The sequence below is a fragment of the Hakea prostrata genome, chromosome 7, assembly GCF_041222555.1.
Source record: "Hakea prostrata isolate BN-2017 chromosome 7, UWA_Hpros_2, whole genome shotgun sequence".
Classification (NCBI taxonomy): Eukaryota; Viridiplantae; Streptophyta; class Magnoliopsida; order Proteales; family Proteaceae; genus Hakea; species Hakea prostrata.
In genome coordinates, this window is record NC_142606.1 from 46,278,918 (window position 1) to 46,292,529 (window position 13,612).

The following is a 13,612-nucleotide window of genomic DNA, read 5'->3' on the forward strand; positions in this document are numbered from 1 at the left end:
TTGGACTTTGCAATACATAATTTTGGCTCAGTTCTATGGACATTAAGGTTCTTATTTTGGGGTTTATTAATGTAATGGGTTCAATTATTAAGCCCATAAAGTGGGCGTAATGCTAGTACGTGGGTTATTAGTTAAGAAACAGTTTTTAAGTTAGATTAGAGTACTTCTTAATCCGTGAAAATCTGTTTTGATTTTATTTATGTTATTGAGTCCTTAGAATGATTAAAAGAACTTTGACGAGTCAAAATAAGAATTTTAGAAGGTTTGATATATGTAATGCATTCCCCACCAGTTTAATATAATAATAATGACTTTTATAAGATTTGGTGATGTTTGGTAGTGCATATAGGATGCTTGTCCCAATTTTGATGTTTACTTTTTTCATTCGCAAGACTTCCTGTTAATCTTTTAACCCAAATCCTTCTTCGCTGTCTAATCTTTTTAATTGGAGGTTCCTAGATGACTATCCCCAAGTTGATCATATTCAATCTAGGGCTACATCAAGTGCTATTAGAGCCAAAAATTCTTAGTTTCAATGTCATTCTCTGAACGGTCTGGATCTTCTACCCACATGGTGAGGAAATCTTCCAACCCACATGGTTGGATTCTTGACACATGTCCAGTCTCAACGCAAAATCCTTTTTATTTATTTTAAAGTAAATTGGCTAAAATGGTGATTAATGTTATTAAGCTCTATTTTAGCTAATTTACTAAAAAAAAGAGAAGTTTGCTTTGAGATTGAGACGTGTCAAGAACATAATGTGGAATTTTGCTGAAACAGGTCATCTTGCTACCTAGTGTTATCGGAATTTAGGAATGTTTCGGCCAGATTTCGACCCCACGTTGCGGGGGGTATTTAGGGTCATTCTAGCTTAGGTTTTGGTTTCTAGCCTAATTTGAGGCCAATAAATGCATTGGGAGTGTTATTTTTGCCTAAAACCTAACCTAAAGTGGTGTTATTGATCGGCACCTGCCTGGCTGTATGCGGGCAAATTTGGAAGTTTGGAACATGATTTTAAACCATTGTAAATATGCAAATGATGCGAGAGAACATAGAAATCTTCATTAAATTGCAAGAAAAAAGACAGCTAAAATTCATTATACAAGTATACAAGTATACAAATAGTCAATTTTAATTGTACAACTTTACAAGTATATAATATGATATAAGAATAACCTAAGTTAATGGTGGCTCCATCATCTCAATACCCAGTACTGTGCCTCGGTGGATCCATTCCTTGTCTCGAGTCCAAGTGTGTTGCTAGTGACTAGCGTCCTCTCCAACAAAAATTCATGGTCATCATATGACATGTTCTGCTGATGGTTGCTAGCGACTAGCGTCCATGGTAGAAGATCTCGCTCTCGAGAGAGATCTCGCCACCTTGAAAAAGAGAGATCTCGATCATCTCGGTGAGATCTCGGTCGAGATATACAATTTTTTGGCGTCAACTCGGTGGCCCATCTCGGTGGGTTTTAGGGTCCCAATTGGGTTGAAACTTGGTATTTAGCTTATTTAAGGCCTTTTGAACACGTTGGTGGCCTTGGATTTGTCAGAAACAACCCTATGTATGATTTCTAAGTCTACCCATAGTGTGAAACCGAAATGTAGTAGGATTAGGGAATGCAATGTTATACAACATGTAATATAGAACCTTTAAAGCATATAAATGAAAAGCAAGTATATCAAATGCTTCAACTAACTTAAATGTTATCAAAATTCCATCCATATGAGTATCACAATCTCAATTTTCAAGAATAAATAATTATACAACCATTAGAAGTTCTATATAAGTCATTAAATCATAAATTCATAAGACAAGTAGAGAATGATTGATCTTCCTTGTTGTAGATGTGCTAAGAGTAGTTGCAAGTGAAAATTCAACCAAAATCCACAAAAAAAAGGCAAAAATTGAGAGTTCCAGCGAGATCCAGGGCGAGATATGGCGAGATATAGCGAGATATGGCGAGATCTCGAGCGAGATATACCAACTCGCAGATCTCGACCTCCATCTCGTCTCGCCAAGGTGAAAAAACGAGATATCTCGCGAGATCTCGGCGAGATCTCGCGAGATCTCCCACCATGCTAGCGTCCTCTCCAACAAAAATTCATGGTCATCATATGACATGTTCTGCTGATGGTTGTCGATATAGTAGCATAATCAACAAGGTTCTGCTGATGGTTGTCAATGACATGTTCACTGGCTTGCTCTGGGTGGGGTCCTTTTGGTTGGTGTGCAAGGCCTGTCTCTAGTTGGCATCTTCAACAAGGTTTAGGGGTAGTAGCATAATCCTCTGTCCTTTGTGCTCGGAGATGCACTTGTTGACAAGGGATAGTGATGTCCTTGTCATACAACCAGGGTCTTCGTAGAATTATATTGGCCATTCTTATGGGTACTATGTCGCACCAGATCTCATCTGAGTGGGAGTGTAAGGTAACTGGGATTAGACATCTTGTTCTACATCAATCTTGGCATCGTTGAGTAAAGAGATCTTGTATGGATGAGGATGCTTCTTTGGCTTGAGCCCTTCCCACTTGTATGAAACTCTTGGAGACCGTGTTGACACTACTGCCGCTGTCCATGATGGTCTGTGCTATGAGTCCTCCTGCCCCGAGGAAGTGCTGGATGTAATCAGCTTCAAACATGGCACCTTGTGACAGGGTGTGGAATTGCTCCTAGAGTCTGGCTTTGTAATGCTCTAGGAGGTACCTTTTAGTCAGGTCCTTCCTCATTAGATTCCAGGTGGTTAGTTCTCGACCCTTGTAGTATAGCTCTTGCTTCATGGTGCTCCCCCAATCTCTTGCTGCACCTATTTCTTTTGCTAGCCTCATCTTTCTATCCTCTGATAGATCGTACCAATTGAAGTAATCATCAAGGGCAGCTCTCCAATCGCTGAAAACTTGGGAATCCAGCGAACTATTGAACTCCTTCAACTCTAGTTTGACCTTGTGATGGTCTGCACCTCTTCATTGGTTCTGTCCTCCATTGAAGTATGATCACAAGTATTCTTTTAGTGAGGGTTGTGCTCCTTGAGGTCTCCTCTGCTGTCTGTCCTCTACCTCAGAATCATACATGGGATTATCATACCTGGACTCTCTGGTCTGCCTGTTTCTGTCTCTGGAGTTCCTGGGTGGATAGGGTTCTGCTTCAGCATCGTCCTTGTACCTCCGTGCACTGCACTGGCTTCTTCTCTGTGGGGCACATATACCTGCGAATTGAGCCTAGGTGCTGATGGTGTTTGGATTGGATCTCCAAGTGTTCCTTGTTCTAGATTTGTTACTCTTGTGTTCAGATTTGCCAATAGTGCCATCATGTCCTGCTGGGTCTTCAAAATTTGTTCCAATTGCTTGGTGGTCGTTGGCTCATCCATGTGCTACATATGATGGTACTAGGACTTGCTAGAACTGTAGCTATGATACCCAAATGATGCGACCTGGCTCTAGGGTTAGGGTTTTCTTGAAAATAAATCCTTGGAGCTTAGGGTTAGTCAGAATATTCCAGCAACTAATTCTAAAATTCTATGTGAGGGTTTTGGTCTACTTTGAGATGGTTCACAATTATTGGATAACCTATGGGGTGGTTTGGATGCAAAAGGATAAGAGCTATATGGTTTAACTTGAGTTTGGGAAGGTTTGGGATGGTTTTGGGGTTTTAACAGAATTATTTTGGAAGTGGTGGGGTGAAAATCAACTGGAAAGGGAAGGGAAGGTTGTGTTTGGTATGGGAGGGTTTGTGATAAATCTTTTGGGGGAACCAATTGATAAAGATAATTTTAGGGTTTTGAGAATGGATCTTGGGCAGTTTTGGCTTGGATCTTTCTTTCCTTCCTCTTTCTTTTCTTTTCCTTTTCCTTTTCTTTCTTTTCTTTTTTGTTTTTCTGCCGCAAGTCAGAAAAAAGAGAGAGGGGGCCGGGAGACAAAAGAGAGGGAAAGGAGGAGCCGGCGAGCTGCAACATAGAAGGGAGGTGGGGTAGGGACTGGGGTGTGTCTCAAGAGGATAGTGGAGGGGATTTAGGGTGCTGGCAGACGGGGGAGGGAGGGAATTGCAAGGCTGCGATGGGGTGGTGTGGGTTTCTAAGGTTTGCGCAAGAGGGAGAAGGGAAGGGGGAGGGCTATGATGGGCTAGGAATGAAGGGGAAGGGGGATGGGTGTGTGTACTTGAGAAGTTGCTGGAGGTGAAGCTTGCTGCTGGTTTGTTGAAGAAAGCTTGCTGCAATTGAATCAAGGAGCTGAAAATCCACCTTGGCCTTCCCAAGAGAACCACGGCTTCGGTCTACCGTAGGATGTTGCACTTCTATTGGAGGAAACTTAATTATGTGGTAAGAGTAAAAACCAGAATACCATTGCAAGGTCTGGTGTGAAAGAGCATACTACTGCCAAACTCATGTGGCTTTGATCTTTGTTTCTTGAGCTTTGATTTTCTGTGATCCAATGAAGATGCTCTGCGACAATCAGGCTGCTAAAAATGTTGCAAGTAATCCTACGTCGCGTGAGAAAACCAAACATATAGAGGTAGATTGCCACTTTGTCAGATGTTGTCACATCCCCCTAGCTGGTACCCTATCTGGAATACCTGGAGGTGTGATCCATAGCCTCGAAGATCAAGTTTAGGGTGATCATATACCCACATAGCACAATAATATAATCAAATGCAAGAACAAATCGTTGTATTAAAGTAAATTAAGAAACAATCAAGTAAGGATCTCAAAAGGATCACAAAATAATATCAGAGCATGGAATAAAAGATACCAATCAATGAGATAACTGTAGAGCATAGCGGAAAATAACTCAACAGACCAAAGTGGAAGGTAGATCAAAACTCTAAATAATTACAATTGAAATAAATAAAAGAAACTAAAAACCATTCTAAAACTATACATAACAAGTATCTATGTCCATCAAACAATATCTAGACTTAGATGTCTCCTACTCCAGCACGGGACACTCTAGCTCCAAGGTCCGGCTAATTTTGGTATGCTCCGTCATCACATGGGTATGCTTCACTGTATTGCTCATAGTCGCCAAAATCTTGGGAACCATAAAGTCACAAGTAGTGGCCTCGTAGTTTGGAATCTTGCAGTCATCTGTACCTGCAAGGCTGCAACACAATCTAAAGAAAACATGTTCCTCGAAGGGTGAGCTCAAAAGAACTCAGTAAGTAGTTCAAACACAATTAACAATTTTAAACAGTCACAATCTCAAGAATAAGAACAAGGCATGATTGCAAATGATATGAAACAGTGTGCAAGTAGGCTTCTAACTCTATATATGCTGGTCTGTATTGGCAGACACGCATTAAGATGAATCACCTTACTCCTCTAGGTAGTCTTAGTCACTTTTCCCTCAACCTTCTCGGTCTTTTGGGTTTTCCGCGGTAATTGGGTCAGGGCATCATTCTCGGACTTTCCATGGTTGGGGTTTAGGTCACCACCATCGCTCACCACCATTGGTATGAGTATTGGTGCGTCAGGGTTACACTTAGCCCAATGCAAGTCATCTACTGAGTCACATTTACTTTAGGATCGGATACGTCCATTCCTCGCTTCTCGTGATCCTTTCCGGTACCTTTCCCCCTAGAGTCACCGTCTCCTTCTCGGCTATGTAGACTCTTAACCCTATTGTTCATCCACATATAATAAACGAGAAGCTCTAGTGTCCCCTCATGCTTCTCGCCTTCTTGGGCGTCCACGAGCCCAAGCTTACTATATGCAACCCTACCAATGAATGGCCCCCATAATGTGATTCGTGTCCTCTCACGGGTTGGTTACTAGTCTTGAGCACCCACAAATCTCCATTGTTGCCATGGGTCACTTGGCCTCAATATCCCTTCCGTTAGGGTCAAATATGACAGGGTTTTCCCTAGCCAAACACTTTTAGACAAAACCTAAGTATGTCAACCAGTAGTTACGCCAAGGGGCACCATAGAAATGCGTCCTATACCACTTCCACTGGTGTCCAATGACATAAACGCTAAAAGGGCATTCCCCAATCCTCAACCACAACCTAGGCAATCACATCACATCATGATTCCATAATCATATATAAGTCCAACTTACAAACACATCATTCATATTCCATACAAGTATGTAAATCATATCATGAATATCCTATTGTAATTGCAGAAGTAAAACAATATAGAAAAAGTTCTAAAACAGTAGCTAACATATGCATACAAATCTTATCATAGTATAGCACATAATGATGTCAAATGTGTGTGAACGTACTCACCTTATTAATTGATTCGAAAACTCCGAAGAAAAGATCAGAGGGTAGGTCCAAAGTTACCAAAGAAACCCTAAACAAATATAGGTTAAGTATTATGAACAAACCCCAAAAGATCGGAGATGAAACTTGACCAAATAGTGAAAGTTATTGTCACTGACTCCGTTGGTCGCTTAAAGCGACCAAGGGTAAGCGACCAACCTTGCTGTGTACGAACAACAAGCCATAAATTTGGTTGAAAACTCATCGTCCGGGATTCGAAACACTTCGAAATTAAAAGGGAAAATTCTATAACAGTAAAAGAAGACTATCTAGCATGATCTAAGCATCGAACATGGCCTTTGAAAAAGAAATAAAATAAATCACATAATAGGCTTGATCCGCGGAACGATTGGTAGATTTCACGGAAAGACTAGAATGAATGGGAATTCATTCTAGAGATAAGAAAATAGAAGATCGTGGTAAAAAATCCACTTAGGAATAGATCTAGAACAGATCAGAGGTCCAACAACACAAGTAGAATACGATTATGAAGATTATACTAGGTTTAATATCGAAGTCTCACCGTGTTGTCCATAGGAAGGATAGAGTGAATTGGGATTCACTCTAAGACCATGAGACTATGAGAATGGGTCATTATAGTAGCATTAGACCATTCTCACAATCCCAACAATGGGTAGAAACAGAAGAGAGAGTAGATCTAGAGAGAAATAGATCGATTACTAACCTTGTAGAAGAAGAAACAATGGACAAAAACTTCGACGGATGCCTCCAAACCTTCCTTCACCTTGGAGAGGGTTCTGTAGAGAGTCTCTGATGCTCTCTGGAGGCTTCAGAACATTAAGAGACGAATTAGAACAAAATTGGAATATATAGGGCTTCAAAAACCTAATTTTCCAAAGGTGACCAGACTTTCCCTGGGGAGGTTGGTCGCTTAAAGCGACCAAGGCTAAGCGACCAAGGCTAAGGATAAGTGACCAAGCTTGACAGTTAGGTCAAAAATCAGATTTTTGGTCCCCGACGGCCACAAGCTTCACTAGGCTTTCACCAACTTAAGATAGGGTCTTACTTGACTTTATAGGACCTTCCAAAGGTGTCATCACTATATTCTTGGTCCGCCTTTCTAGTCAAACTTCATTCTAATCACATCATCTTCTAAACTCACTCGGGGTTTCCATACTAGGATCATCATCATCTACCTCCAAGGATTCTAGGTCAGACCTAATGGGTTCAACTAAGATGGCCCACAACTGTCTTCTACCTTCACTTTGGGTCTTCGGACCTACAATATAGGTTTTCGCGTTAGGTGGGATTTCATTGATGGAGTATTGAAGAATATTGTCACTCCCTTGTCCTCTTCCTATCAGCTGGCTGACATGTAATCCAGGGGCTATTTCGTCCTAGTTTTCGCACTAATTGTTCCAAGCTGAGCATGGGTGACTTATATGCTCTTGCTTGAGCAGAGTGTTAAAACCTACGATTGCTAGGACAGTCAGTCCTAGCTGGGATAGCCCGGAGGGTCTTTTTGGTCTTTTTGTTTGTTTGTTTAGTAGGGTAATCGGAGGTGTTATTATTGTATTTTGTCCCTTCTTTAAGTGAAGGGCAGAATGTACTTTTCATTGTTTGAATTTCAATAAATAGATGCCCTGCAATTAGGAGTTGATCAACCTAATTGCAGGCCTTTCTTGAAGCTTGTGGTAGCTTTGTTTTTCCCTCTTCTTCTTCTTCCTCCTCTATTTCTTCTCTCTTTTATGATCCTAAGCATGTTGAGGTTATCTTAGTGGTACAATTTTTTACCATGGAGTCTGGTCATCAACATGCTTAAGATAACCAGCCTGAGGGAATATGCACTTTGGAGTTTGGATAGGGAAGTCCTGATGGAGGGGGTATTTGTCGTGGTATTTGGGGAAACATGAAATAAACAAAAAAATCGAAAATTTGGGAAATCTAAAAAATTTACAGGAAAAAGTCCCAAGTTTCCATGAAATTTCCCAGGTTTCCACGAAATTTCCCAAGTTTCCCACGAAATTTGGGATTTTTTTTCTCATGAACCAGCTGGTCCAACTGGCTTGAACCAAGTTTCGATAGGTTTCGAGGTTCGACAAGTTTCGACGAAATTTCGATAGTTTCGATCGAAACTGAGGACTTTTTTTCGGTCCTTATGAATTTCGTTTCGCATTTTCCAAAATGCCGAAATTTCGCACATTTCGACCGAATTTTGTACCATGGGTTAGAGAGGTCTTGGATCGTAACAATTTTATTAGTTTTGTTATAGTCTTATGTTGGGTCTATTTCCGTTAGTTCACTTCCCAAGTCCGATTAGGTTAGGCCTTTCCTTTGTATAGGAGTCTATTTTGAAGTTAATTCTAATTTTGAGTTTGAAATTATTCAGCCAATGTGGCTAAAAATATAGATGTAATTTGCTTAGTTGAGGTAGGCACAGATTGATTAGTTGAATTTTTAGTTTTGCTTACTTATGTTGCCGATGAGGGTACAATAATGGCATAGGATGGTATAACCATCTCTTCTTTACCCACGCTATGCAATTTCTTCTCTAGCTTATTGTTGGAAATTTCTGCAAATCAAGGTCTTCTTCGAGTGTTTCACTTGTTATTCTTTCACTTAGCAATAAAATAAATCACCCCGTCCCCAAGATTCTTCTTCTAACCTTTTTAATCCTCCAACCTTAAATTCCTTTATTATTGTACTCCTCGAAGAACACAAATATCAAACTTCAATCTACACCAATCTGCCTGTTAGAACACTCTTAATCTTTAGGGGTCATCACTATATCATTACCTAACTTCTCTCTAAGTTTCGCCCCATCTAACCATTATTACTTATGTACTTGTGTACCCCAAGGAGCTTTCCCCAACATCCTGAAACACTAAAACCTTACCTTTATAGTTGAGATCCTAGAATACTGGTCTGTAGTTGACTCTCTTCAATTTAGGGCTATGTCAAGTAGTATCAGAGCTAGATTGGGGAAGATTCAGCCTCGTTCCTTTCTCATCTCACCCCCTTACATTTTTCGATTATGTATGGCATTAACCAGGGCCGGAGGTCATGTTGCCACACTAAGCTACATTGGTTATAGTTAAAAAGAGCTACTAAACGGCAGCAGTGTTAGGAAAGAGTTTTCTCCCACTTGATGGGTCCACATGACCTTCTAAAAAGCCTCCTTATGAAGCAAATATGGATGTAACACTTTTCATCATGGTTATTAAAGTGGAAAAGTGACCAAAGCGATTGGGGCTCCGTCTTGGCGATTAGGTGACTAAGTGGAGCTTAGGCGGCAATAAAGCGACCAAATCGGTTTAGTCAATATTTTTAATGTAACTACTTTCAAACTACTTTTTAATACAAATACTTTTTATAATAAACTAAAGTACTAAACAAACATTCAACAATCACATTCATAAAAATAAAAATAAAAAAACATTCAAGATCACAATTATGAATAACGTTATTATTCATATATAGTTTAGTCATTATTTTAACGTGACTTTTTTGTTAAATATACATGAATAATATTCGAATTGGAATCAGAATTGATGTATCCATTTTCCCCTTTTTTTAACCAAACAGTGCCGACATGATAAATTAATGAATCTCATTATTTCGATTTCCAAGTCATTGTTTATTTAATGATTCATTGATTATCAATGTTGAATATGGCTCATGCTTCACATTCTGTTGTCGACAGACACTTTGGGCCTCGATTCCGAAATGGCTCACACATTTAAATTTATATATGGCATTGTAGAATAAATTATGATTAAAAAAAAAAAATAATATGCACAAATTTCAAAATGTAAAAAAAAGCGGCTGCTTTAGCATCTAGGCGGCAATATGGCGCAAAAGGCAGCAAAGTGGTGGTGCTTAAGCAAAAAAGCGGCAAGAAATCAGCCCGTTTGTTAAGCGGTCACAATTTAAGCGGTTCAAAAACCGCTTTGCTGCCTAGGCGGCCACTTTGATAACCATGCTGTTCATGTGAATAATGTCCGTGAACAATGTTTCGTGTATTTTAATCTATTTCGTAACTGTTTCAGTCAACTATCAACAAGGTGTGTTGTTGCTCTGGTTCTAGATTGGTAGGAGACCCACTGGAAGCCAAGGGTAGGTTTGGCTAAGTTATAACAGGATTTTATGGTTCAATTAAGGTTAGGCTTTGATGATTGGGTTATGTCAAGCGTATGTAGGGGAACCTGTGAGTGAAGGTTTTGGTGAAATTTTGTAATGGTAAAAGATTGCTGGAAGTAACAGCAAATTAACATTTGTGGTTAGGGAAAGCGAATAATGATGGAGTCTAGGGTTAATGATGGGAATCAAGGTAAGGCTAAATGATAATGATCCAAGTTTAGTGCGTTTCTGATAGCCTGTTGGTCTGGGCTGAACTTACGGTTTGGGATGAATCAGATATACTATTGTTGCAGAATTCCTTGGCAGTTGCTTGTTTGATTAGAGTTTGAAAAACATTGGATCTTTAACTAGAACGTGGATGAGAGCTTTGAAAGGTTCACCTTGGCTTTACAGAACATGGATGAGAGCTTTGAAAGGTTCACCTTGGCTTTACATTGCAAGGTGCTGATTGTATCAAACACTAATCCCAACAATGAACCACCCGGGTTTCACAATGCAAGGTGTGGACGGATAAAATACCAGTCCCATCAGCCATTGATCAGAAAACAAGAGAAATCTTTAATGCAAGAAAGCAGCAGAAAGCCTTTTCATTAACAAATTTTGTGTCCAATTCTTGGTCCATCGCAACCTTATACCTCAAAAATACTCCTACATTGAAAGGGAAAGGCCTACCACAGTCTTCAGCCTATTAGGTACTCTAAACTGACTAGAAAGCTGAAATAGGCTCAAAATCGAGCTGATTTTTTGGAATCGTATCCCAGCCCCACGAAAACACTTAACACTTACTTGAACTACTGATTGAGCCAGTACTACTGATTCAATTGAACTCATAGAAAACAATTTTTATTAAAACCCAGTAAAGAGGCTTAACTGATACCATATACAACCGTATTACCTATAGTATAGGACCACAAATATGATCTATTACCTTGAAAATCCATGGGACCAAAAAGCCCAACATGTGTATAACCCATGTAAAACAAGCCTGTTTTGGTAATGAATCTACGTCACTGGGACTCAAGAAAGTTTGGGAACCCAGGCAATACCTTTTCAACTATGGTTGGAAACTTCATGAATTAGACGTACTACATGTATCCTTTTTGCAATCTTTCAGTAACTCATTGTACTTCTATTTTCCCCCCCTGATAGAAGCTTCATGTACAAATGATGCATCAGATAGAGAAGGTGATGAACGACTTTTGAGAACTATTTTATTTGAGGATGTCAGCGAGTACGTTTTCTCCTTATCCTCAGAGGAGGCTCGATTCTCCCTTGTAGCACAGTTCATCGATTTCTATGGTGGCAGAATTTCTTCATGGTTGGTAATCCTGTTGGTGCATATATATTCTACATTTCAATATGCTCTATTTTGGTCTAGTACTGCAAATATTTTATTAAAATATCTCGGGAATCTGGGGCAAATGTTTCTCTCATTTTTTCTCTTAAAGATTGAAATTGGTAATTTGTAGTCAATGATTCATTTTAGTATTCTCAGAGTGATAATCTTGTTACCTTCTCTTTACTGGTAACAGTTATTTGTCAATCCCTTGGATGGTTAGATGGATTTTTAAAAGATGAAATGCATGCAATACATGATATTTTAGAAAGACAACTAATAAATCAGATTGAATAGCTTGGTGGCAATCTAGCATGTTGATAAAATTCCCTATTCTAAGAAATTTGATTCCTGCATAAGTAATTCTAGGGAAAACGGTAATGAACAGCTTGAGATTTTGAGGCCTTCTTTGCTATCAGATAGGGAGTTGTTGTCTTTTGTTAAATAGATATATAACTTGCCACTGGATGAATTAATGTGGCACATCTGTTCATAAAACTTAGATGTGTTTTGATGGTTTAAAGATATTTTTGTGGCTTGCTCATTATTGTCAGTATTATTCAGCTAGACTTACCCTCCTAAAAAAGGCCAAACCCGGTGCCGAAGGATTCCGCACAAGATGAGTCTAGGAGGGAAATTTTTGTGTGCAACCTTCCCCCAGCAATTGATGCCTGGACCTTCAGCTACAGATGTTTGGTCTACTGACCATTTGCCAAGGCCCACCCCTCAATTTCTTAATTCTAACTGATGAGGGCGAAAACGGGGGGAAAACTTGAGAAGAACTCTTAAAGCTATTAGTGAACATTTAAGGTGTTTGGAAGAAGGGTTAAGGGTTTCAATATTAATTTGAGTTTTCAACTAATTTGGGCATGCTTATGTTAACATAATCTTTAGGCCAAGGGTAGGAGTTGTGTGACAAAGTTGACTTTTACAGCAACTGCAAAGAAGAGAGAAGTGGTGGAGAAGAAGAGATGGAGGAGGGAATGGAGAGTTGCGCAAGGTAAAACTATCTCCCTCAGTAGTATATTATATACCTGAAAGTTTCCAGATAGAAAAGATCTTCAAATTTTCAGTTAGAAAAAGATGTTCAAATATCAGCCTGGTAACAAGTATTGAAAATGGAAACAAATATTGTAATCCTAATCTAGACTTTTGATGTGAACCAGGATCTAGGGTTATGGGCATAGAACAAGATTCCATCGAAACTTGCGAAATTTCCACCGAAATTTTCCATTTTGGAAAATGCGAAACGAAACTCATGAGGACCGAAAAAAAGTCCTCAATTTCGATTGAAACTGTCAAAATTTCGTCGAAACTTGTCGAAACCTCGAAACCTGTCGAAACTTGGTTCAACCCAGTTGGACCAACTGGTTCATGAGGGAAAAAAATTCCCAAATTTCGTGGGAAACATGGGAAATTTCGTGGAAACCTAGGAAATTTCGTGGGAACTTGGGACTTTTTCCTGTAAATTTTGTAGCTTTCCCAAATTTTCAATTTTTTTGTTTATTTCATGTTTCCCCAAATACCCACGACAAATACCCCCTCCATCAGGACTTCCCTATCCAAAGTGCGTATTCCCTCAGGTTGATTATCTTAAGCATATTGATGACCAGACTCATAAAGTTACAGTTGTCGATTAACTTGACAACCATAGGCATAAAATGTCATGGGTCTATGTTCGTTGGTTGGAGGAGAGGATGTTACAGGCATAGTACTACTCAGGTCACAGAATGAATCCACTCTTGGCACTCCTCTTAACACTAACTTGTATTTTCCTTTTATTGTCAACTATTTTGAAGTTAGAAATTATATATTGAATGTTATGTGCTTAAGTAGTTAAGTTTATAATGTACATTTTGGACAACTCTACATTGATGTTATGTACATTGAATGGCATATCTACATTGATTTTT

General features: G+C 39.3%; 1 protein-coding gene across 4 annotated transcripts in view; it reads left to right on the top strand.

The window, feature by feature from the left end:
• The window catches only part of LOC149011265 (uncharacterized), a 120,996-nt gene that overhangs the window by 21,904 nt on the left and 85,480 nt on the right, over positions 1-13,612 (top strand). For all 4 annotated transcript variants that reach the window (XR_016174394.1, XR_016174395.1, XM_089161181.1 and 1 more), the window contains exon 4: positions 11,540-11,681. Coding sequence is in view for 2 of the 4 variants with exons in the window: in XM_089161181.1 (XP_089017307.1) it covers positions 11,540-11,681 (142 nt within the window). In the remaining 2 variants the exon portion in view is untranslated. The remainder of the gene's footprint in view (positions 1-11,539; positions 11,682-13,612) is intronic.